The following is a 26,764-nucleotide window of genomic DNA, read 5'->3' on the forward strand; positions in this document are numbered from 1 at the left end:
TCATTTCTAATTTATTGGTAAATGGTCTTCCTAGATATGGAACCAATATTTCCCATAGACCTATAATATCTTAGAAGTGGCAAAAGATTAACATTTAATATTGGTTTTTGACTGAAACGCATCTATATGAGATACAGACATTTGACTATATTCTTCAGTGAAATCAGCGTTAACGAAATAGTCAGAAGTGTGTCTTTCCTGTATTTGTGAATTCTCCAAAACGTCACTGGAATGGACATTTTCGTATTTTGTCTACAAAAGTTGGCAAACTATTTCACACATTGAATATTTTTGGATGGCCATCCAAAACTGCTTGGCTTTTGCAATGTCCGGTAACCCCCATTCAAATGTGCGTGAGGATCGGGCAATAATTACGACCTGCTGACAATTTTGCAGTTTTTTTTGGTCCATTTCAACCCCTAAATAAATGGCGATCATCTCCAAAAAGAGTAGGCTACTATTCTGACTCTCATCTTATCCCCATGCAAAATTTCGTAAGGATCGGGCCATGAATGCGATCTGTATATGATATCCTGATATCCTAACTACTTAGTTTTGTTAGCTGTAGAAATATTACCAAATGTTTAATTCAAATTGAAAATATGCCAAAAATATGACAAAATTGAAAAAATATGAGAAAATTTTACAAAATCAATATTTTCATCTTTAGAGAGATATTTTTATGCGATTTTTAAAGACGTTTTTTTCTTTCCTGCCAAGAGGCCATTCTGAATTAATGAGAACTGTCGAAATCAGTTCAGCCGTTCTCGACATATAAGAGATCTTTCAAGCATATCTTCTTTGATAGACATATATATCGCACATATTTTGCTATATATCCGATTTATTGAATGTTAACATCAATGTAAAGATCAGAAGTAAGCTTGTCATTGCTTTGTGATTTAAAATATTCGCGGTTTGATGAGAAATTGTGAATTTTTTCAACACAAAGATATGGTCTATTTTACCCGCTAAATATTATCCGATGACCACCCAAATTGGTAGGCTTCTTCCCCGCCCTAAACTCTAGCTACATGCGAAATTCCCCGTCGATTGGTCTATAATTGCGACCTGTATAGCTACTGCAAAATCCGACATTTTTTCAGTATTTGGTCCATTTCAACCCCTAAATATTATGCGATGATCTTCAAAAGAAATAGGGTTCTATTCTGACCTTAACCCCACCTCCATTCTAAATTTCGTGAAGATCGGGCCATAATTGCGACCTGTAGAGTGATTACAAATTAACATGGACAGACGGACAGACGGACGGATGGACATACATAGCTAGATCGACTCAGCTCGGGAAGCTAGGAAGATCCATATATACTTTCCTATATGGGAAACCAATATTTCGAGGTGTTACATAAATTCTGGCCCAATCAAACTTATAATACCCCCAACACATAGTGTTGTAGGGTATAATCAGAGAAATGAATAATAAAATCTATGCATTTAATTTTTTGCCCATTTAAAAACGATTTTGAAATATAAGTCATTATTATTATTTTTTTTCTTTTGCAATCCCATTAGAGATTTGCAAGTCACACGACCAACTCTAATGTATCTGCATATGCCTGGATGTTATGTTCGCATCTTTTGCCGCAACTTACAAACCCTGAATATTATTCGAATAACTTTGTATTGAGGATATCTTTACTTACGATTATGCTACACAATTTCTGAGTTCACTTGTTTGCGTTTTGTATTAGCTTATCAAAGTTATATTCCTGATTATGTTTCTTTATTTCATTTTTTTTTTTCGTTAGTTACACTTTAAGAAATTTAGAAAAAAAGTAAGGAACCTACACCTATATGCCTGTTTAGTAGAGCTCCCGTAACAAAAAAGTTTATATTGGGAATTTATGTGAAATAGATCATACCAACTATGAACCTTATTTGAATACGTATCATGGATTTAGAATAGTCACAATTTGGGAATTTATCCAATTCTGGACCTCTAGTACTAAATAACATTGCTGTATAGTCCTTGATATGACTTCGATAAGAATTATATTAAAAATATTTATTGGAGCAATCTATTGCTATACCGGATCAAGTTTCAGAAAATGGAATTCGGTTGAACATGAAAAAAATCTATTCAATTCGGGCTGATGGTGGACAATAACCGTAAATTCGGATGAAGATGTATATCGAAGCTATATAAAAATCTGAGCCGATCTCAATAAATTTTGGTAAATGTATTTTGCGAGATGTATCTGATGTCCGTTATCAAATATCATTGTTGTGGAGTGCATATTACGTATGTGAGAGACTTTAACAGCAAATCGGATGAAACATATATATGGGAACTATAGCTATATCTGAACCGATTTACACTAAATTTGATGTACTTAGAGGGTTGCCCATATTCGACGGACCTTTGGGCCCTTTGGGCCCATTCCAATCGACAAGGCTTGTCCGCAGGCAACATTCTTTGCGTCAATTGAATTTTGTACGGGAACAAATGCAAATCACAGCGAATAATCCGTTGTAAAGTGGACCGAGCCATGCCCAACTGCTGAGAACGGCGTTTTTGGGATGTTCTTGGGGACCTCTCAACACTGGCTCGTACGGCAGCGATATTCTCGGCCGATCGCCTTGGTCGACTTTTATATGGCTTCTTCGGATTAGAAAGAGCCTTACCAGTCGAAAAATTTTTGTATAAACGCTTAATGGTGTTCTTAGAAGGCGCACTTCTCACATTTTTTAATGTTTTAAAGGCACGTTGAGTTTTCACAATTGACTTCTTCTGTTGAATGTAAATTTCAACTATTTCGGAGAGCTCGCGTGGCGTGTATTGGTTCTTGGTAAAAATCTGCTTGGACTGACGCTTCAAACGCGGTATGTCATTAAGCGATGTGACATCTCTGTCAAAAGTTATGGCGTTGCCAGATGGGTCCGTCGAATATGGGCAACCCTGTACTTCTAGACTGAATTCAGTCGGATGGGCCAAAATTCTGGCCATTTAGACTGATATTGGCCATTTGGTGTACAATTAACCCGAACTCGGTTGAAGATATGTATGGGAGCTTTATCTAAATTGGAACAGATTCTTAACCAACTTCAATAGGGTTCGTCCTAGGGCCAAACAAATATTGTTTAGAACATTTCATTTCAATCGGATAATAAATACGACCTACATTTTGTTCACGATAATACACGGACAGACGTACGGACAGACAAACCGACTCTAGAAGTGATTCTATGAATATCCCCAAAAGTAGCCATGGGTCTATCTCGCTTCCTTCTCCATATTACAAACAAATGCACAAAGGCATAATACCCTTACCAGTAAGTAGGGTATAACAACTTTAGGGAAAGCAAGATTTAATATAAAAACAAGTTAAAAAGCAGTAAGTTCGGCCGGGCCGAACTTTGAATGCCCTCCACCATTTGAAACGAATTTCGAAATTTTCAAAAAATATGTTCCTTAAAAAACTCTGTTAAAATTTTAAAAATACCGAATATAGCCGTTATATTGGGGTCTATACGACGTTTACCTACATAGTGTTTGTCATAAGCCATTGCCATATTCAAATTTGAAACTTGAAATAAACTGTGAATAATGTAGCTAAAATCATCAAAATATCATATATAGAGAGGTACCGTTATATCGGAGCTGTGCGAAGACCTGGACAAGCATAGACAGGCTACAGCATCCATTACGAACGTCAAATACGTCATCTCAAAAAATTTCGGTGGGTATTGTACCTACCGAATATAGGGAGGTACTGATATATGGGGCCTATACGAAGACCTGTACCTTCATAGACAATTTTCTGTCACAGACTGTCGTTTCCATTACGAACTCTAAATACGTAATTTGAAACAATTCCGTTAAAAAATGACGGAATCGTTAAAAAAAAAGGGGCCCTAACATGTAAGAGGTTTTATTCTGGCATTAGTAATCGATTGCCTCTAATTGTAAAAGATCAGAAACCTGTTAACATTCCACAAATAATTTAACCTAGGATGTCACAAATCCTCCTAGGTGTTTTGCCCGTTAGACGCGATTTGTTTGTTCAGCGATCTGAGCAATTAATATCTGTTTCGGATATTAATTTACTTTAAATATAATAGGGATTCCCATTTATTTCTTTCTTTTTGATGGTTTAAAAGTATTCCTCATTAATAATTGCTACGAATATTTCCTTGCGTTTTTTTCCTCTCAGTGTACTTGATATTTATAAAGGATTACTGACTTTACCCATCGTTTATTTCTTCATATGCAAAACATTCAATTTTAAGTAAGACGAATATTATCCTTAACTTATACAAACAAAGATGCAAACAATAGCAACCAATATATATGTACGATTAGTGTCAGGACTATGAAAAAATATGTAAAAGAACAGCATTAGCTGAACAAAAGAAAAACCTTCTTAAGTTTTATTAATATGGGCATATCTGGAAAGAGAAAGAAGTCAATGCATAAATCATTATCGGTACTTGAAATGCACCAAAAATTAATAATTAAAAATGCATCCGTAAACGTTTATTTAAAAATTAAAAAACAAAAATAAAATAGGTTTTTAGATCGGCTTCTTATTCTCTCTGCTAAGATTAAATGTAAACATCCATCCAATTTGGGCTGATATTACATATTTGGTGAAATCGGATGAATATATATAGGGAAGCTATATCCAAATCTGAACGGATCTCGATAGAATTTGGCATAGGGATTTCTGAGCTGTACCTCATATCTGTTACCAAACATCATTGTTTTAGGGTGCATATTATGCAAGTGAGCGACTTAAACACCAAATCGAATGAAACATAGAGGGTGAGATAAAAAAACTGCAACAAGGTCGAACGCCATAGTTTTTACATTTTTTTAAATTTTATTGAATGAAAGCAAAAAATGTCGAAAATGGCACCAACTTTTAGAATAAGTTTAGATTTGTTCGAATTGGTCATCTTTGGTACGAATTATTGCTTTAAAACAGCCAAAGAAACCGTCACACGCTGCCCGAATGTTGCTCTGCGGTATTTTGGCCCATACCCGGCGAAGCACTTGCTGATCGACACTTTGTTATTGTCTAGTGCCAACCTTGCTTTCCAAGATACTCCAGACACAATAGTCCAACCGATTGGTGTCCGGAGATTTTGGTGGCCATTGTGCGCTGGAAATGAAGTATGGAACCTCATTTTGTAACCATTCTTGAATGGTACGTGCTGAGTGCTGTTGAAATGTCCAAGGTCTGCGGCCAAATTTTTGCATGCCCAAGGCTTTAATACACCCTCCAGAATATTTTCGCCATAATATTCAGCATTTATTCTGATGTCATGATCAATATATACGAGCGGAGAGCGACCATCGGCTGTTATGGTGACCCACACCATCACCTTGGCTGGCGCTTGAGTTCTGGTGGCTAACCGAAGGTTCACATTTTCAGCTGACCTCTTTGGCAAGTAAACACGATCATTTTGTTTGTTTACAAACTGCTGGACAACGAATATTTTCTCATCGGAGAATACCACATTCGGCAGTTCAACACTTTCGGTGAAGCGGAGCAACTCTTTAGCTTTTTTGAGTCTATTGTGTTCTGTTGCGAAGCAACTCTTTAGCTCTTTTGAGTCTATTTTCTTTATGTTGCGGTGTAAGTTCTTGCACTTTTTGGAATTTCAATGAATTTACACCGAACTCATTTTTCAATATTTGCTGAATGGAATATTGCGATTTTTCGGCCATTGCTTTTGTACGCTTGTAAACAATATAATAAACTGTCACTGAAATAATGTTAACAGCTGTCGGACTAGTGGCTTAGAAATGACAGCTTTTTTCATCCCACCCTGCATCTGTCCACTCCTTCTGGTAACTCCCCCACAAAGGGTCAACATTTTGAGTATCCATGAAACTCATAAAACACAAAATTAACGCCTGATTCCATTCAGACTTGATACATCTCAATATTTCCCCCAACACAAGAGCTGTCATATAGATGGTACAGATCGGGCCAAATGTAGACGTCATATTAGGGTTTAAACGACGACGTGGACCTGCATAGGCAACTTTTGTCATAAGCCATTACAATATTCAAATGCGAAACTTGAAAAAAAATCGGGTGAATAATTTAGTTAAAATCATCAATATAGGGAGGTGCTATTATATGGGGGCTATACCAAAATGTGGACCTGCACAGACAATTTTCTGCCTTAGGCTGCAGTATCCACGACCAACTTCAAATACCAAATTTGAAACTATTGCGAAGAATAATGTCGCTAAAATCATCAACATACCAAATATAGGGAGGTACCGTTTTATGGTGGCTATAAGAAGACGTGGACCTGCACAGACAATTTTCTGTAATGGGCTGTAATATTCATTACGAACTTCCAATACCAAATTTAAAACAATTCCGGTGAGTAATGTCGCTAAAATCATAAAAATACCGAAAATTGGGAGGTACCGTTAAAATGGGGGTCTTCCCATAGAAGACGAGAAGGTCTTCTTACAGAATTTCAGAAGGTATTCTCATAGAAGAGCGGAAGTTCATCTCATAGAAGAGCGGAAGTTATTCTCAAAGAAGCGGAAATTCCTCTCAGAGAAGAAGAGAAGATATTGTCATAGAAGACGAGAAGGTGGCCTCATAAAAGACCTAGAGGTCTGCTCATTACGAAATTCAAGTACCAAATTTGAAACAATTCCGGTGAATAATGTCGCTAAAATCAACAAAGTACCGAATAACGGGAGTTACCGTTATATGGGGGCTATACCAAAACGGTGACCTTCATGGCTCATTTTCAATACCAAAAGTCCTGCATACATTATATATTTTAAGTAAAATTTTATCAATCTACTTAATTCCCTTCAGAAGCCAGAGTGATTTCCACAGACGGACAGATGGATAGACGGACGGACATTGCTTAATCGACATAGAATTTTATGCTGCTCAAGAATATATACTTTGTGGGCTCTAAAATTTATATTTCGAGGTGTTACAAACGGAATAACAAACTTAATATACCCTCGATACTATGGTGGAGGGTATAAAAATATGGAAAACTTCGGTCGACTTCTATATTTGGTAACTTACGCACATTTTGAAATATTTTCTAAAAAATATCACATAGCTCATATAACGTGAAGGAATTAACCATTATAGTCCAAACCTGCCATGTCGCAATATTTATATCATATACATTTAGGTCCAATACGGAATGGATGTTATTGGTCCATTCCTTAGGAGCCTATTTCATAGAGGATCAACAATTTGAGTAATCATAACAGAAGTCAAAATATATTTAAATAATCGAACATTGGCTGAGGGCATACATCTGACGGCAGACTTTAATTTTTTTTTTTGAAGGATTCTAAATTCCTTCCCAATTTTTGGAGGGTATTCAAAGTTCGGCTCGGCGAAACAACAGCTTCTCAATTTTTTTCTTCAGATTATGTTTTATTAAAAGAATTTAAAGACCATTCTTTTATATTAGAATTCACACCATCCTTACTTGAGCTCAACAACAAAAATACTTTTGAAATGAAGAAATGGAAATGTACTATGCAATAGAAAAGCCAACTTTTGGGCAAGTATCCATCAGATGTTTGGCACAACTGACATATTAGCGATGATTTTTCTTTACAACAACCTCTCAGTGGTTTGGTCCATAAGATGTTTCGGCATAACCGACATATTATCAACGATTATTCCTCACAAGCACTCCTCAGTGGTTTGGTCCTCTTGTTGGTTACACTCCAATCTACTTGAAATGTTTTTGAGTATTTCCTTAGAAATTCAGCCGGATGAACTTAACATAGTTTTTATTTTAATTCTTATTCAAAAGAAATATCCATTTGCGAGTGTATTGGTTGGGGGGTATCACATGATTTCTTCGTCGATGTTACTCCCCCACGTATTTGTTGTTCGTACTGAAACAATTTTCGTAGAGCACACAAAATTTTAAACATCCCACTCCCCCTCTCATCTTCACCGTTCTAAGAATACGCAGTTTTTCACACCAATACAAACACATAGATATATATTGAAAAAGGGATTCGTCATATATTTGTCTTTCTCCCGGTCTCTATTCGTTTTTGGCAATAGGCCGTATAGGTTTTGTGGTTATGGCGGTTGTAATGGCGGTGGAATTTAACCGTTTTATAGCACAATTACATTTTCCTTTTATTGATTAAGTTTTTTTTTTTGCTTAGTTTTGGGGTTTGAACCTATCTGCGTCCGCAGCATTTTGTAGGTTTTTAGTTTCTTGAAAAATGGAAACACACAGCCACCACCACAAACACACGCACGCATTGTTGCGTTTTTGGGGTTCATTTCATCTCAATAGGTTTATCCTTATTTACTGTCATTTATGAAACCTGTTATGCGTCTTCCGTTTCATAAAATTCACACTAGTTGTGTGTGTGGATTTCTTTTTACATTCTAGTCTTCTCACAGTCACATTCATACATACCCTTCAGAAATCTAATACATATATATATATGATACGGAAAATGTGTACACATACATGTCCATCAAATAAATGAAGCATACGCCTGGAAGTACTTTTGTGTGTTATTTGTTATTACACCAGCGAACTACGATTTTTTGCGGATATTGGATCAATTTAAGGATTAAAAAAAAAACAAATTCATGAATAATATGTATCATGAAATGAAAATTGGCGATCCATTTCATTGAGAAAGGAATTTGAAGTAAAATTGAAAATATTAAAAATAGGAAAGTTGTTTGAAGGTAAATGCTATAAAAAATTAGGAACCGTTATGAGCGAGTGCTTGTACACATAAAAACCAGCAAAAAAAGAAACAAATTCGGACGTGCTATACTATGTGATACCCCACACCACTGTGCAAATTTAGAAGAGCTAGTTGTAACAAATAACATGTTAAAAAGTATCAGTTGGTTTTTCCGACAGATGTATACCCTCTGCAAATGTTCGATTATGTAAATATATTTTGACTTCTGCTATGATTATTCAAATTATGGAGCTGGAATGATCCAATATTGTCCATTTCGTATCGGATAAATATGATATAAATATTGCGACGTGCCAGGTTTGGACTATATCGGTTACTTCCTTCACTTTATATGGTAGATATATGATAGTTTTAAGAAAATGTTAAAATGTGCGTGAGGTACCCGATATAGTCGACCGAAGTATTCAATTTTCATACTGCATCTAATACGGCTAAAAATATAGGTATGGGCAAAATTAAAAAAAAAGTTCGGCCGGGTCGAAATTTGAATACCCTCCCCCATTTGGAATGAAGTTGTTAATTTAAAAAATAATAATAATTAATAAATAATTAAAAAATATAATCCGTTAAATATTCAGTTAAAATCTTAAAAATACGGAATCTAAGGAGTTACCGTTATTTTGGGGTCTACACGAAGTCGTGAACCTGCAAAGGCAATTTTCTGTCACATTCTGTAGTACCCATTATGAACTTCAAATACGAAATTTGAAACAATTCTGGTGAATAATGTCTCTGAAATCTGCAAAATACCGAACATAGGGAGGTACCGTTGGGTGCTACACAAAAACGTGGATCTGCATATACAATTCTCTGTCATAGGCTATAGTATCCATTATGAACTGCACATACGAAATTTGAAACAATTCCGGTAGATAATGTCGCTGAAACCTGAAATCTGCAAAATACGGAATATATCGAGGTACCGTTATATGGGTGCTACACAAAAACATGGATCTGCATATACAATCTGTCATAGGCTGTAGTATCCATTATGAACTGCACATACGAAATTTGAAACATTTCCGGTAGATAATGTCGCAAAAATCAGCAAAATACCGAATATAGGGAGGTACAGTTATATGGGAGCTATACAAAAACCTGGACCTTATGAACTTCTAATACGAAATTTGAAATATTTCCGATGAATAATGTCGCTAAAATCATCAAAATACCGAATATAGGGAGGTACCGATATTTAGAACCTATACGAAGACCTAGACCAGCATAGACAATTTTCTGTTATAAGCTGTAGTACCCATTAGGAACTTCAAATACGAAATTTAAAACTATTCCGCCGAATAATGTCACTGAAATCAACAAAATACCGAATATAGGGAGATTCCGATATATGGGGGATATACAAAGACCTGGACCTGCATAGACAATTTTCTGTCGTAAGCTGTAATTTGTTTTTAGAAAATCCAAATTGCATATACGCTTCTCTGTCATAGGCTGAAGTACCCATTATGAACTGCAAATAGGAAATTTGAAACAATTCCGGCGAATAATGTCGCTGAAATCAGCAAAATACCGAATATAGGGAGCTACATTTATGTGGGGGCTATACCTAAACAGAGACAAGACGGCAGATAGACAGCCGGACTGTCATCGTTAGATCGACATAGAATTTTAGCTGATCAAGAATATATATACAAACGGATTGACAAATTTAACATCCCCTCCGTACTATGGTGGACGGTATAAAAACCAGTAAAGAAAGGCCAAAATCGGGCTGGTCCGATTTTTTGATACCCTATACCACTTTGCATATATAGTAGAGCTGAATATAACAAATGAACGTTTTTTATGGGGAATTTATGGTGAATAAAAACATACCAACTACGATCGTTTTTTGAATGCCTATTATGGCGTTAAAACAGTTATAATTTAAAGCTGAAAGGAACTAATATATGACAGGCTTCTATCGTATTCTACTAAATTTGACGGTGACATTTGTGTCTGAACCGATATTCGTCAAAATCCATTTTATTTGAGCTGATATTACACTTTTTAGACACAATAAACGTGAAATCGGGTGGAGATAAATATGGGAGTTATATCAAAATCTGAACCGATCTCCACAAAATTTAGCAGAGGTATTTCTTTGCTGTATCTGGTAATTGACACCAAATACGAAGTCTGATGAAACGTATATATGGGACCGATAGCTACATCTTAACCTAAATTCGATCGTCGGTATCCAAATCCATTCAATTCATGCTTATATTAACCATTTTATGTCCAATAAACATGAAATCAAGTAAAGATACTTTTTGGAGCCATATCCAAATCTGAACCGATCTCGATAAAATTTGACAAAAGTAATCCTGAGATGTCCTGTATTACGGCTGTGGAGGACAGAATTAACACATCGGATGAAAAAAATATATATGGGAGCTATAGCTATATCTTAACCGATTTCCACCAAATTCGGCTAACTTTTTTCCAGGCCCAATTTGGTTACATGTTTTAAATTCCAACCTAGTTGGACTAATATTACACATTAGGTGAACAAAGAAAAGCAAATCGGGCGAAGATATATATGGGAGCTATATCTAAATTTGTATCGATTATCTCCAATGGGGCTCGTCCTTGGACCAAACAAATGTTTTGAGCAACATTTCATCTTGGTCGGACAATAAATGCGACCTGTAATTTGGACAGACACACGGACGAACAGACATGCATAAATCGGCCCAGAATGTGATTCTATGCAGATCATCAAAAGTAAGTATGGGTCTAACTCACTTCCTTCTCTAAGTTACAAACAAGTGCACAAATAATATGCTGACCACTATCTGGTGCAGGGTATAAAAATCTAACATTTTAATGGAATTTTATGTCAAATCATATATTTCATCCCAGGATCTGATTGAGAGAATTATTTAGATAATATTTAGATATAGCAAGTTGTTAAGAATCGGTGACTTGTTTCGCAAGTTATAGAAATTGTGACCCTTGACCAAAACTGTGTTTATGTGTGAAATTTGAAGAAAGTTAGATGCTTGTTTCGCTTTCTTTGAGTATTTTGTTCGAGGTGCCAGAAGAAATGGTCCGGTCTCTACCCGCTTTATAACGGATCTCGTGTTGATGGAAATATTGAGACCAAGTCTGAATAGAATCGGATGATAACATCGCGTTTTATGAGCTTCATGGATATTCAAAATTTTAACCCTTTGTGGCGTAGGTACCAGAATATACTCCATCTTTACAGCAGATCTTGAGTTAGTAGATATAATGGTTTGTGTGAAATATTAAGAGAATTTTTATGCTCGTTTTGGATATTCAAAACATTGACCCTTTGTGGGGGAGGTACCAGAAGAAATGGTCCGATCTCTACCTTCTTTATAAGAGATAATGTGTTTATAGAAATATGGAGATGTGCCAAGTCTGAATGGAATCAGATGTTAATTTCGTGTTTGTGGTGGAGTTTCCAGAAGGAATGGACCGAGACATTCAATATTCGCACCAGATGCTGTGTTAGTAGAAATAGTGGGATGTGCCAAATTAAAAAATAATAAGATTCTCATTTCGCGTTTTATGAGCTTCATAGTTATTCAAAATGTTGGCCCTTTGTGGAGGAGTTTCCAGAAGGAGTATATCGATATTTCCCATCTTCATACCTTATTATGTATTAATAGAAACATTGGAATGTGTGAAATTTTAACAGAATCGGATACCTGATCCGTATTTTATAAGAGCTATAATTACTCAAAAGTTTGGCTCTTTGTGTGAAGGTACATGATGGAGTGGGTCGATATTGTCAATTTTCTCACCTTACGAAACACTGCTATAAATATCGGGATTTGCAAAACTTGAACAAAATTGGGTAATCAATCCTTGTTGCATAGGGAAAATTATTTTCTGTAAAAATTTTGACCTTTTGTAGTGTAGTTACCAAGAGGAGTGAACCGAGATTTCCCATCTCGGAATTCAATCTAAGTTTGACGATAATAATACGCGGATGCTCCCTTCGCAACAGCCAGCCAGACAGACAGACGGACGTACATGAAATAAAATATTACGAACTACAATGAAAATGTTTCGAATTACATCTGATAAATGTGTAGACCAGAAGTAGTCCATATACCTCTTTTTGGTGACTCGATCAAAATATTCCAATGTATTATTTGAGATGACAACATTTCGAGAATCTTAATTCGAAAATTTCCAAAAATGTCGAAGAGAGGGGAAACTGTCCCGCTCCATTTAGATTGCCTTTCAAAACGCCGATACATATGCCTTCTATTGAATTTTGTCTGACAGTGATGTAGACTATTTCAAGCAAAATTCTTGAAAATTGTATACCCCGTTGTTTTCGTAATAAAAATGTCTCTCTGCTCAGGAATTATGTTTGCATCCTTCCTTCCCCATTTAAATGTTACTAAAAACAAATAACAAAATGTGTTACATGTAAATAATTATTTAACTGTTGAAGCTTTTCAAGGAAATATGTAGCTGATTGTGTTTAAGTGTCGCACTCCAGTCTTCCTCTAAGTCCTGACATTAACATAAAATATTTATGTATGTACTACTTGCAGATTATTAATATAAGAAATGTTTCCCATAACGATCGTAAAATGTCCTCAAGATATTCTAAGCTAAGCAAAAAAGCGAAGAAAATACAAAAAACAATTTTTCAGCTAAATGTGAACAAATTTAAAAGCAAAAGCAAAAAAAAAGAAGATGAAAACAGTTTCTAATGTCCTTTTCTTTTACGTGTTTGTGATTGTTTTGCTCCCGAATGACAAATGGTTATGGCAAAAAAAAAAACAAAACACAAAAACACCTTGACGAAACTCGACAACAACATTGCACAATTACAAAAAAAAAAAAACAACCCGTATCCACACACACATACATCCTCCGCCACAATTCTCAACAATATCCAATGGCGAACGGACATAGAAACATTTACAACAGGACTGGCAACAGCTAAGAATGACAAACCCAACCAAAGACAGAGCCGTTCGAGACAACGTTACCAGGAACGGCCACACACACCATTGCACCATCAGCAGCTGGAACAAATCAAAACGCAGTACTTGAGCCATCAGCACGACATAACGATAGACCGTGATACGGTCCTAAAGATAAATCGCCTGGCAACACGAAGAAATTTACATAAACGTGAACACAGCTGGCCACCAACAAGTCACCATGATAAAGTTGATGCAATTGAATGTGATGGTGATGGTGGCGGTGACAATGATGATGATGATGATGATGACGACGAACAAATACACTCTGGGAATGCTATGGACAAACGGCATCTACGACAACTACAACAACAACAACATGTTCGCAGCTCATCCACTGACAATGCGTTACAATTTGACGAAAGCGTCTGTAAACGTCATGGCATCGATGTGATCCGAGAAAAATTCAATAGTCCCACCAGGATAATTGAACCCACCGCCAGAGAGGTGAGGTTAAGGCGGCAACGAGCCCAGGAACAACCGCAAACAACAGGCCACCAATCAAGCAGAACCAAGTGCAGGGAACAACGAACAAAGGTACCTGAAAAACAAGATGTCATTAAGGAACAAAAATACCACCACCTCCAGCAGCCGCAGAAAACAACTTTAGAAAATAAATCAAATGAAGAGATTATTACAAAAATTGAGGGTTGCAATGGAGAGTTGGAGCAATCTGATGACAAGCATAAACAACAACAACTTGGATTAAATGAATCTAAAAATATGTTTTTAGAAAAGCCACAACAAGAAGGTAACAACGACGACGATGACGAAGTCTATCGCACCACCAGCCTGCCTGCCACAAAGGGATTTTCCCATCCCGAAACCAAGGCAGCCGATGAAGATATAGGTTTGGTTGAACCCAGGCGACAATTCTATGAACAGTTGACCTCTTGCAAAAAATGGTTTAGCTATGAAAACTTGAATTCAGCATGCCCCAGTTTGAGGCCAAAGAAAAAAGACCAGCAGCTACATCCTCGCCACCATTATCACCATCCCAAACGCCAATCATACTCCCTGGAAAGGGGTCGAGATGTCAAGCATACACGCCGACAATTACCACCACAAAAGCCGCGATCTTCCAATGAAAATTCACCCAAACTGCAGAGACGTTCCATAAAAATGGCCACCGAAATTAAGATATGCTATGATGCCGATGCTGAGGAACATGAGATACAAGTGAAATCCCTTAATCATCCCAAGTCGAAGACAATGGCTGATGATTTGGAGAATGTGCCATTACCTGTACCGCCAACGGCAAAATCCGCTATGAAAAGCCATCAAAACCACCAAATACCCATAAACTTGGACTATGAGATGCCACGAGAGGGTGAAGATTTGTTGTCAACCCCATCCTTAAGGGATAACCAAAAATACGACGATGCCTGTATTTATTTACGTTCAATTGATTTACAAGACAATACCGTGGCTTACATACCGGCAGCCATAACAATTGTGCCCTCACCCAGTGAGGAACAGATACAACAATGGCTGGCTGAAGGAGGGGGCCAACTAAAGGCCAACATAAAGGAGGAAAAGCAAGAAAATGAAAATTTAATGGAAAAATTTAAATTGGAATCTATGAAAATAAAGCCCCCTTCCTCAGCAGAAGGAGACGAAGAAATGCCAACGCCAACAGCAGAACATAACAAAACAGCAAAACAGCAGGCAAATGCCAAACACGCCACAGGCCACACACATGAGGAGCCAGAGACATACATAACACGCTTGCCAAGTACACCCAATGGCATACAGCTTTCACGTCAAACAAGTGTCAGTGCTAAACGTAAATCGCAGTCAAGTAATGTCAGCAACAGTTCCACAGCATCAACGGCAGGAATCAAAACCAAGGCAAAGCAGGATGCCACCACCACCCCCAGAGCCAAAGAAGATGCACCCCTTGAAAGTGGGGGTAAGCAGGACAAAGGTATTTACTACACCGATGGAGAGTACCTCTATGGGCCCTATGATCCCACCAATGGCAAACCTCTCTCCAGCATAACCATCAAGCCCATAGAACATGACCCAAACGCCCAAATGACGCCATCAATTTCGAATGAAATTAAAAAAGATACTCAGGCGGAAACAATTGAAAAAAATCAGCAGCAAAACGAGATTGCCGACCTGACGGCTAAATATGAACACATACAGAAATCCATAACGGAACACCTAAGGCAAATCGATGCATATATTGAAAATGCAAAAACGGCATTGAAGCGTTCCATGCAGGCAGAGAAAACGCAATCCAAGGACCAGCAATCTGCCGAAAAAGCTGAGTCAGACACCAAAAGTGGAGGAGGAAACCAAGCAGAAACCCTTAACACCCCCGAGACTCCGTTACAAACGATTTTAAAGAAAATCGCCTACATCATGGAAGAGGTGAAGCCAACTCCTCATGCTGCCAGCCAGCCACAAGGGCAAACCGCAGAATCATTATCAGCAACATTTGGGCAAATTGAAGAATCAATGCCCCAGCCCGGCCTGGAGAACATGGCCATAGTGGATAGAGTTTTAAGTGATCTTAATAAGTTGACTGACCATTTGAAGGAGCAGGAGCCACCACTGGACATAGTCGACCACAGAAGCTTGCAGCCTTTAATAGATAATCTCAAGCAAATGCCATCGTTAGATGTTAAATTTGAAACATGGCCCAAGGCCCAAAAGGTATCATATGTGCACATCGAGGAGGAGAAGGAGAAGGAGGGGGGAGAGGGCCACAAAATGCCAGCAACCTCAAACAAATTAGACGAGCCGCAACAGAAGGTGGCAGTAGGTTCCCAGGAAAATGACGAAAAATGCAAACCCATAACTGCTGTAGGTCAAAAGGAAACTTCAAAATGCCAAACGCCAGCTCCAGCCATAACCTTAAAACAAACAATACAGGAGCAGGAACATGAACATGAGCGTTCCGCATCTGGAAATTCGAAACTAATAACTTCCATGGAAAAACCAACATCCAAGAGTCATTCGATGGCAGCAGGAACAACAACAGTGCCTGGAAATAACCTTAGCAAGGATTTGGGGAAAAATTTAGTTTCCGAATTTATAACGACATACCATCAGCAGGAGCAACTACTGGACCAGGTAATTGACACACTTGGTAAGTGTAATCAACAGCAACAACAACAACAACAACAGCATAGCCAAATCAAGAAAGATGTTGGACAGCTCAAACCCAAACAAACCAACCATCAAGTTGCTACCAATAATGATGCTGGCCATGGAGCTCGTCAGCGTCAGCATAAAGCAGGTGATGAGATGGCCAACACCAAAGGCAAAAAATCAAATTTAAATCAACCTGCATCATCACAATTGCCAGCAAACAGGGAAAAGAATGCGGCCGTCACACATTCCGTGCGAAAAGTGGCACGAAATTTGGATACTGGAGCTGATGAGACGGCAGAAAATATGGCTCCTGCCCCTGGCAGTGGCACACCATTACACGGCGGTCAACGAAACGATAGACCTCGTCTTAAATTGGCTATTAAAAATGCAACGGGCATTATGGCTGATAAGCAATTTCCTAAATATGACAAACAACTAACGAACTCTGGCCGTCCAAGCCACAAACCCGGGAAGGAGCCCTCAATAGCTGACAAAAGTGTCAAGCTGGAAGATGAACAGTGCCGCCAGCAAGTACCAAAAACCACCCCAACGAATGGTGACACTTACAAGTCGTCATATGAGCTACCAAGTCCTTATGTAACCGAACGTCAAATCTCTTGGGAGGATGTGCAAGCAAACATCAGCTCCACTCCAAAATGCCATGGGCACGAGAGCAAAAGTGTCGATGTAACAGCCAGCAAAGAAAAGGAACCAACAGCCAAAGAACAAACACTGTCGATGGCAAGTGGTCACGTTGAAATGCAATCAACGATGCCGTCAAAATCACGCATGCAAGCTACGCAAAAATCTCCACCGCGGCAGGAGTCATCTGTATTAACACCTCCTCCCCCACCACCTCCGCCGCCACCTTTCTGTACAAAACTTGTGCCAACTGATGATAAATTAAGAAAATATCCTGCTCCGCTTATTGAACCGCATTTGGCGGCAAGGCGTTCTGCTTCACCATTTGGCCTAAATGCTGTGGACACAAAAGTGGCAAGTCAACCGAGAACACCTTCACCACCATTGAGGCTCGTTGAGGGCAAAAATAAAAAGTCATTAAATGATGGCTCAAATGCCACCAACTCCAAACAACGTACGCCATCAGTATCACCTGGACGTGGTGGGCAACAAGGTAGAAGTCAAAATTTTACGGGGCCTCTACGCAAGTATCCAGCTCCCTTGGCTGAACCATATCCACCACGGGGATCTGTTTCTCCAATCGATTCCATCTACACCAGACAACGTTCCAAGTCAATGTCTCCAGCCAGAGTGGCCCCACAATCCACCACATGTTTGCGCAAATATCCTGCGCCTTTGGCTGAGCCATATCCACCGCGAAGATCAATGTCACCATTTGATCCAAGTTTTTCGAAGCAACGTTCGAAATCTGTATCACCAGGAAGGGTGAGTAATGTTTCAGAAACATTACGCAAATATCCTGCGCCTTTGGCTGAGCCATATCCACCGCGAAGATCAATGTCACCAAGTTTTTCGAAGCAACGTTCGAAATCTGTATCCCCAGGGAGAGCAGGCCATGTCTCAGTAACATTACGCAAATATCCTGCTCCTTTGGCGGAACCATATCCACCACGTAGATCGGTTTCGCCGTTTCACTGCAAGCATCGTTCCACATCCAAGTCTCCAGCAAGAGAGGCGAATTCAACGAACTTATTACGCAAATATCCTGCCCCATTGGTTGAACCATATCCTCCTCGAAGATCTTGTTCGCCTTTTGATGTCCAGCCACGTTCCGAATCTAAATCTCCAGTAAGAGCCGGGCAATCATTGAAATCCCACATAGAAACACCACCATTACCTTTCATCGAAGCCAAGTCGCAGCCTCATGATACTTCATCTGCCACACAACGTTCCAAATCGAAATCACCCGCCAAGAACCCTAATGAAGACTCCATTCATGCCATACGTAAATATCCTGCCCCTCTGGCAGAACCCTATCCGCCCCAAAGAGCCAAATCCCCATTTGAGGAATATTGCACAACTAAACGTTCCAACTCACCAAGCTGGGCAAAACCAGATGGCTTAGAGAATAAATTGCAAAAGTATTCCATACCACAAACGTCGACAATTAAGGCAATTCCCACACCGCCGCCACCGCCTCCTCCACCACCATCAATGTCCCTGGAAAAAAACACCCGAAATATTTCGCCAATACGCAAATATCCATCGGCACTCATTGAACCACATGTACCTAGCCGCTCGGCCTCGCCATTTGGCTTGAACGTTGTGGATGACAATTTTGGCGAGTTCCAAGAACCAAACCAGAGGGCCCACACACCATTGGGTCTAAATGCTGTCCTCCCACCTCCACCAGCATTTGACGATTTGTCAACTACATCTACAATGCGTAAATATCCCTCAGCCTTAATTGAAGCTCATGTGGCGACATCCAGAGCATCTTCCCCTGCCGGGTTAAATGCCGGGCATACAAATTGGTCGGAAAAAATGGCATCAATACAATCGCCCTCACCTGTTGGGCGCCACAATAAAACAACTACAGCTCCACAAGAACATAATGCTCCAGCAATCGTATCATACGTGCCACAGGTGGAAGGTCAAAATGTTGGTCTCTTGGTGCATGCAGTCGCCATTCCTCCACAAGCAACTGCCACCGCTGTTATGGTCACGGACTCAACCGTAAAACGATATTCTCCCGAAAACGAGTCGTCAAATATTCCAATCAGCACGGCACGTAGCAAAAATGCCAGGACATCATTTTCAAATGCAGACCGCAAATTTGAAACAGATGACAAGGATGACCAATCACAAGAATTACAATGTATTAATACATTCGATACAACAGGACATGGAGGTAACACACATATGAATGCACATGCACTCAGTCGAGCCACCAACACCACCATCACCGGCACACACACCGACATACAGACACTCACGCACTCTGTTATTCAGCACTTGGAAACATTGTCATTGTGACATTGGCCAAACGAGGTGACAACCCGAACTGCAACAACGCCTAACAGATATCAAGTATTGTCGATGATATCTCCTGCGTGTACGTGTTGAAAATTACAAACACTTTGATGTTGCACCAAAGTTTAAATATAGGCCAGCAGTTCGAAAAAAAAAACAAAACAAATCTGATTTTCAATATCCATTAAGGGCAAAGGGAAGAATTTTTGTGTTCGTTCTTTGATGAATGTTCAATTGAAATTCATCAGGAGCGGAAGCTCTACGCCATTAAAAGTGGAAACACTAAGATCGGTCCACAGCAGTGTTCCACGAAATCTTCCAGCATTTGTTGTGGTAAGATGGTCGTTCCTTTACCAAAGCTTGTCAGATGAAAATAAAGAGAAAATACGCGCGGGGTTTTCAATGCTTTATCGTTCAAGTAAATAAGTCGATTTTATAATCAAACTGAGATGTCAACTTTATTCAGAGGGTATGGAAAATTTAAAATTTGTGTGAGGTACCAGATGTAGTCCATTCTTATACTTTATCCAATACTTTATCTGCATACCAGTAAGGACCAGTAAGTCAAAAGTAAGTCAAAAGTCGGGCGGGGCCGACTATATGATACCCTACACCACTATGTGTATTAAAAAGAGATCCCGTGGCAAAAGAATTTACTTGAAGTAGATCATGCCACCAATCAACATTTGGCCTTAGAGCAGTTATAGTTTGGTTTCAGAAGGAACTAATTTATAAATATAATATATATTAGGAAATATAATATATATTAGGAATTTGAGGGACTTCAACACCAAATTGGATGAAACATATATAGGAGCTATAGCTATATCTGAACCGATTTTCACTTAATTTGATGTACTTGCTTCTAGACTGAATTCGGTTGGATGTGATAAAATTCAGGCCATTTGGACTTATATTGGTCATTTGTTGCACAATTAACACGAAATTAGTTGAAAATATATGGGAGCTATACCTTAATCTGATCCGATTATCACCAATTTCAATAGGGTTCGTGCTTGTGCCAAACATATATTATTGTAGAAAATTTCATCTCAATTGGATAATAAATGCGACCTGCATTTTGTTCACAAGAATACATGGACGGACGGACAAACGGACTGACATGCATAAATTGGCTCAGAAGGTGATTCTATGAATATACTCAGAAGTAACTATGGGTCTATCTCGCTTCCTTCTCCCTATTACAAAGAAATGCACAAAGACATCATACCCTTTGCATTCCACGAACTTCGCAAACCCTCATGTGGACAAAAAATGGACAATATCCTCCCACTTCTTTAGTACCTCCACCACAGAGGATACAAATTTTAAATAATTACATTTCTTTAGGAAATGCGAAATAAGAGTTTGATTGTCTTCAAGTTTCGCACATCTCAATATTTCTGTTATTCACAGATCTGTTGTGAAGACTGTAAAGGTGGGGCCACTCCATCTGGTACCTTCTCCAAAAGTTTCATTGCTTTGAATATCCATGAAGCTCATAAAACGCGAAACGAGCATCCGATTCCTTTTAAACTCGACACATTCCAATATTTCTATCAACAAAAGATATGGTATGATGATGGAGTATAACGGATACCTACCACAATCGGATTACAGTTGGAGTACTTCGAATTAAAAATGGAATAATTCGAATTACAAATGAAATAATTCAAATTACAATTGGAATTCTCGAACTACAATTCGTATGATTCGAATTACAGTTCGAATGATTCAAATTACAATCTAAAAAAGGTGTAGGGGTAATGTAGGTTGAAATATTGCAATATGCGAACTTTAAAGAGAACTAAAGGATTTCGACCCCTTTTGGGAATCCATGTGAGATTTTTTGGTACCCTTTTGGGATAAGCAAAGCTTGAAGAAAATTAAACAAAAATTGCACACTTTATGGTACGAAAAGGAGTTAACCGATATTTTTACTCTCAGAACTCGATCTTTTCTTTGCAAAAATTTAACGCTTAGCTAATTTTGAAATAAATCGGATACTGGTTTCCATAGGCAGACAAACATTTTTGTGGTATAAAATGATAAATACCCTCTGTAGCCATATGACCAAGGGCATTTTTTGCTATAGAAAGAACACCTTCCGATTTTCCTCACATGTCCTCTATAGGTATGACGCCTCCATATTAATTTTCAATAGACAAAAGGCATGGTATAGCTCTCCTATTCTATATAGAATACCTTCTATATTTCGTCTATAAACGAAAGACCCTATCCAATAAGTCTTCTATAGATATTAAACCGTCCACAGGTTTCCAATAGATAGAAAATCTTCAATGTGTCTTCTATAGGTATGAGACCTTCTTTCCATAGTTAAAATACTTTCCAATTAAACATAATTGGTGGAAATATTAAACGCTTCAGAAACAGCCATAATTCTGTACAATGATGGTATATTTCTATTATGCGCTGACTTCTTCGAGAAAACTCCAATATTCACTCACGACATACGCCACAAGCAGATAAATTTCTGCTCTCGTATTCCTGAGAAAATGTAAACATCTCATCGATATCGTTCTGAAAAAAAATGATGGAACGAAATTAATAAATATCGAGCACACTATTACATGTTCAGCATGACAATTTACAAGGCCAATAATACACAAATGACTCGTGACACTGACATAAATTGCCCTCTATTACACAATGAGGGCTATCTCCAACACACCCTGCCACTCCCCCCCCACACCTAGTCATATCCAACATATTTTGAATCTATTTTTAGTAGTATTGGAAATAAACAAGAACAACAACAACCGTGTGCCTAGTCTGACTGATGCCGATGATAAAAATGAGCCATCACAGAGGAGGGCTGCAACGACGACATCCACGACGACGGGAATGTTGAAATCAAATCTCCCATCGGCAACTATGTCATCATCCAACGAACAAGAATATCAGCATTTTGATCAGCAACATTGCCACATGACCGCAGAAATGGTCAATTCTCCGGCATCTGTTATTAATCGCTCATTTGATAATGTTTCGCCTCGGCCATATATCTCTATTGAAGGTATGTTCGCAACCACAAAAACATGTTTTATGTTGTTGTTGCTGTTGTTGCTGTGTTCATCCGGCTGTAATCGAGCAACTGTTACAACCAATATTGCCTGCAAGTGTGTTGTTCATCATGTGCACTTGTCGATGACGAAGATGATGATGATGATGGTGGTGATGACGGTGATGTGTATAACGATAGGTCATTAATTGCTTATCCACGTCCCCGTATCATCACTATTAGTACCTAGTTTTCCCCAATGCCCCAGTCCATGTTGTAAAATGTTCGAGTGTGTTTGTGTCGTTTCTCCATTAATGGAAATGTGTACTTGCAGTCAAGCATTGAAAGGAACTTGACTCGAAGTTATGTTCACGTGCCTATGTCCTTTACAATTAGATGGATGTTTCAGGAGCAACAGCGTATGTTAATTTGATCAGATTTATTTATACCTGAGATTATAATTGTTATAGAATTCGAAAAAGATTTTGAAATTTGTGTAGTATTGTACATTGTTTCTTTAAATATCCATTTTAATTATCCTACGATAATTATACAGGGTGAGATAAAAAACTGCAAAAAAGTCAAACGTCATAATTTTTACATTTTTTTTAAATTTTATTAAATGAAAGCAACAAATGTCGGAAATAGCATCAAATTTTAGAATAAGTTTAGATTTGTTCGAATTGGTCACATTTGGCACGAATTATGGCGAATGAAAACGTCTCACGCTGCCCAAATGTTGCTCTGCGGTATTTTGGCCCATTTCCGGCGAAGCACTTGCTTGAGGTGATCGACACTTTGGAATTTTTTAGTGCCAACCTCGCTTTTCAAAATACTCCAGACACAATAGTCCAACGGATTGGTATCCGGAGATTTTGGTGGCCATTGTGCGCTGGAAATGAAGCGAGGAACCTCATTTTGTAACCATTCTTGGATGGCGCGTGCTGAGTGCGATGGTTCTGAGTCCTGCTGAAATGGAACAAGCGGAGAGCGACATTCGGCTGTTATGGCGACCCACACCATCACCATGGACGGCAGTTCACCACTTTCGGCCAGGCGAAGCAACTCTTTAGCTCGTTTGAGTCTATTTTCTTTCTGTTGCGGTGTAAGTTCTTGCACTTTTTGGAATTTCAATGGCCTTACCCCAAACTCATTTTTCAATATTTGCCGAATTTAATATTGCCATATGTTCAGCTCACGAGACATTTTTCGGCCACTGCGACGCGGGTTTCGATCAAGTCGCTTCCTTACTTTTCCAACCATTTCTTCTGATGTTGTCGTTTTCTTCGATGTGGCCGTTTTTAGGGTTGACATGTGCGTACTATAGTAGTACGGAAAGAATTTAATCGTTCTAAATATGATCTTTGTTGAGGGGATTTGATATTTTGATATTTTCTGATATCTGAGGTTGAGATTTGGAGGCGGTTCTGGAAATGTGTCCCATAGTTGTTCGAAAAGTACTAAGTACTACTAAATTAGGTATTGGATGAAGGGATAGAGACGAAATTTGATATTAAGGTCTCTAGAATTGTGATATGGAAGTGATTTTGGAAATGCGTACTATAGTTGTACAAAAAGTACTAAATCTGGTAAAAGTATAGAGCTGGAATTCCGAAATTCGATATTTAGATAACTGTTGGTATCTGAGGTTGAGTTTTGGTGCTGTTTTAGGAAATGTGTTCTATTATTGTTCGCAAAGTACTAAGTGGTACTAAATTGGGTATTGGGTGAAGGGAGAGAGCAGAAATCCTGAAATTTTATATAGAGGCCTCAGGTGGTATCTGGAATTGAGATATGGAGGTGGTTTTTGGAAATGCGTACTTTAGTTGTACAAATAGTTGTAAATTTTACTCAACTGGATATTGGGTGAAGGGATAGAGCTGAAATCCCTACATTTGATTGTATTGAGTGAAGGAATAGAGCTGAAATCATGAACTTTGATGTGATGGTATCTGAAATTACGATATGGAGGTGGTTTTGGAGGTGCCTACTATAGTTGTACGAAAAGTACTAAATGTGATTTTGTGTGAAGGAAAACAGCTGACATCCCGAATTTGGATATAGATGTCACTATTGTAAGATGTGCCTGAGAGAAGAAGCTGGTTTTGGACATTCGTAGTATAACTGTACGAAAAGTATGGAAATAAATTTGGGATTGGATTTTAGGATTGAGCTAGAATTTTGAAATTTTATATGAAGGCTACTATTGGTGTATAGTTTTGAGAAAAGAAGGTGGATTCCTGAATACCTACTATAATTGTTCGAAAAGTACTAAATGGTACTAAATTTTATGTTGAGGTCACTACTGGTTTCTAGGATTTAGATATGGTAGTGGCCAATATATATTATGAAAAGACGTTAAAATAGTTTTGGACAGAAAAATTGGATGTGGGTCCATTGTGCAATGGTTTTACTAAAACCCTCCTCCTAACACGAACTATCGGAATAAATTTAAAATTTTAAGGTAGACTTTTCGCAGATGAAGTAGCGGGCACTTGCTAGTCTGCTATATATCTGAAGTCACTTTATTCCTAAAATGTAAGGATTCCAATGATTCTCGAATCCGAAATTTTCAAAATATGTGGTAAAGGGGGGATTTGCTCAATCTGTTAGGTAACAAAATAAAGATTAATACAGGGTTGCCCATATTCGACGGATCCATGTTTTTTTTGGGCCCATTCCAATCGACGAGGCTTGTCCGCAGGCAACATTCTTTGCGTCAAGTGAATTTTGTACGGGAACAAATGCAAGTTAATGCGAATAATCCGTTATAAAGTGGACCGAGCCATGCCCAACTGCTGAGAACGGCGTTTTTGGGATGTTCTTGGGGACCTCTCAACACTGGCTCGTACGGCAGCGATATTCTCGGCCGATCGCCTTGGTCGATTTTATATGGCCTCTACGGATTAGAAAGAGCCTTACCAATCGAAATTTTTTCGAATAAACGCTTAATGGTGTTTTTAGAAGGCGCACTTCTCACATTTTTTAATGTTTTAAAAGCACGTTGAGTTTTCACAATTGACTTCTTGTAAATTCCAACTATTTCAGAGCGCTCGCGTGTCGTGTATTGGTTCATGGTAAAAATCTGCTTGGACTGACGCTTCACACGTGGTATGTCATTAAGCGATGTGACATCTCTTTAAAAAGTAATGGCGTTGCCAGATGGGTCCGTCGAATGTGGACAACCCTGTACCTTAAAAGCAAGGTACTAAACAATTCTCCAATGCATCTTGGATGCGAATGCGTTAATTTACTCCAACAAACAAAATTAATTTCATAACATAACAATTTCTTTGGATAATATGTTGCCACATGTTTTTTGTAAAAATCTTTTCATTTTGTATGATAATAATAATATTAGAATAATTTTTCTTCATTTTTTAATTATTTTTTTTTTCATTTTTCTTTTTAGGTAAGTTAAATGTATTTGCAATTATGGTGAGCTAATATGTTAATGAAAAAATGATTTAAAAAATGTTACCTAATCGAAAAATTTGGAGAAAACAAGTAAAATAGCTGTAAGTTCGGCGGCGCCGAAGTTTAAATACCCTCCACCATTTGGAATGAATTAGGCAATTTTCAAACCCTAAAATCCGTTGAAAACTCTGTTAAAATCTTAAAAATACCGAATGTAGCCTCTATACGGTATATACCTCGACTCTTGTCATTAGCCATTACAATATTCAAATGCGAAACTTGAAAAAAATTATCAAAATACCTAATATAGGGAGATATCATTATATGTTGGCTATACCAATATACGTGGACCTTCATAGACAATTTTCTGTCATAGACTGTAGTTCCCATTACAAACTCTAAATACGAAATTTGAAACAACTCCGAATCGAATATTGGTGTTCACTGTTGTATGTGGGACTATCGTGGACCTATATGGACAATTTTCTTCTAGGGGGGCAAAGTGCTTAGAAAGATTTTTTGGGCATGGATTTTAAACAATTCCATTGAAAAACATGTAGCTAA

General features: G+C 38.2%; 1 protein-coding gene across 12 annotated transcripts in view; it reads left to right on the plus strand.

Annotated features, from left to right (window-relative positions):
* LOC101889956 (uncharacterized) overlaps window positions 1-26,764 on the plus strand; it is a 414,061-nt gene that overhangs the window by 222,915 nt on the left and 164,382 nt on the right. For 9 of the 12 annotated variants that reach the window (XM_059131782.1, XM_059131781.1, XM_059131786.1 and 6 more), the window contains 2 exons: window positions 13,631-19,639; window positions 22,511-22,798. In XM_059131782.1, coding sequence (XP_058987765.1) covers window positions 13,631-19,639; window positions 22,511-22,798 — 6,297 coding nt within the window. The remainder of the gene's footprint in view (window positions 1-13,630; window positions 19,640-22,510; window positions 22,799-26,764) is intronic. The other 3 variants (XM_059131785.1, XM_059131788.1, XM_059131784.1) reach the window with 2 other exon arrangements.

Source organism: Musca domestica, unplaced genomic scaffold (assembly GCF_030504385.1).
Source record: "Musca domestica strain aabys unplaced genomic scaffold, Musca_domestica.polishedcontigs.V.1.1 9, whole genome shotgun sequence".
Taxonomy (NCBI): domain Eukaryota; kingdom Metazoa; phylum Arthropoda; class Insecta; order Diptera; family Muscidae; genus Musca; species Musca domestica.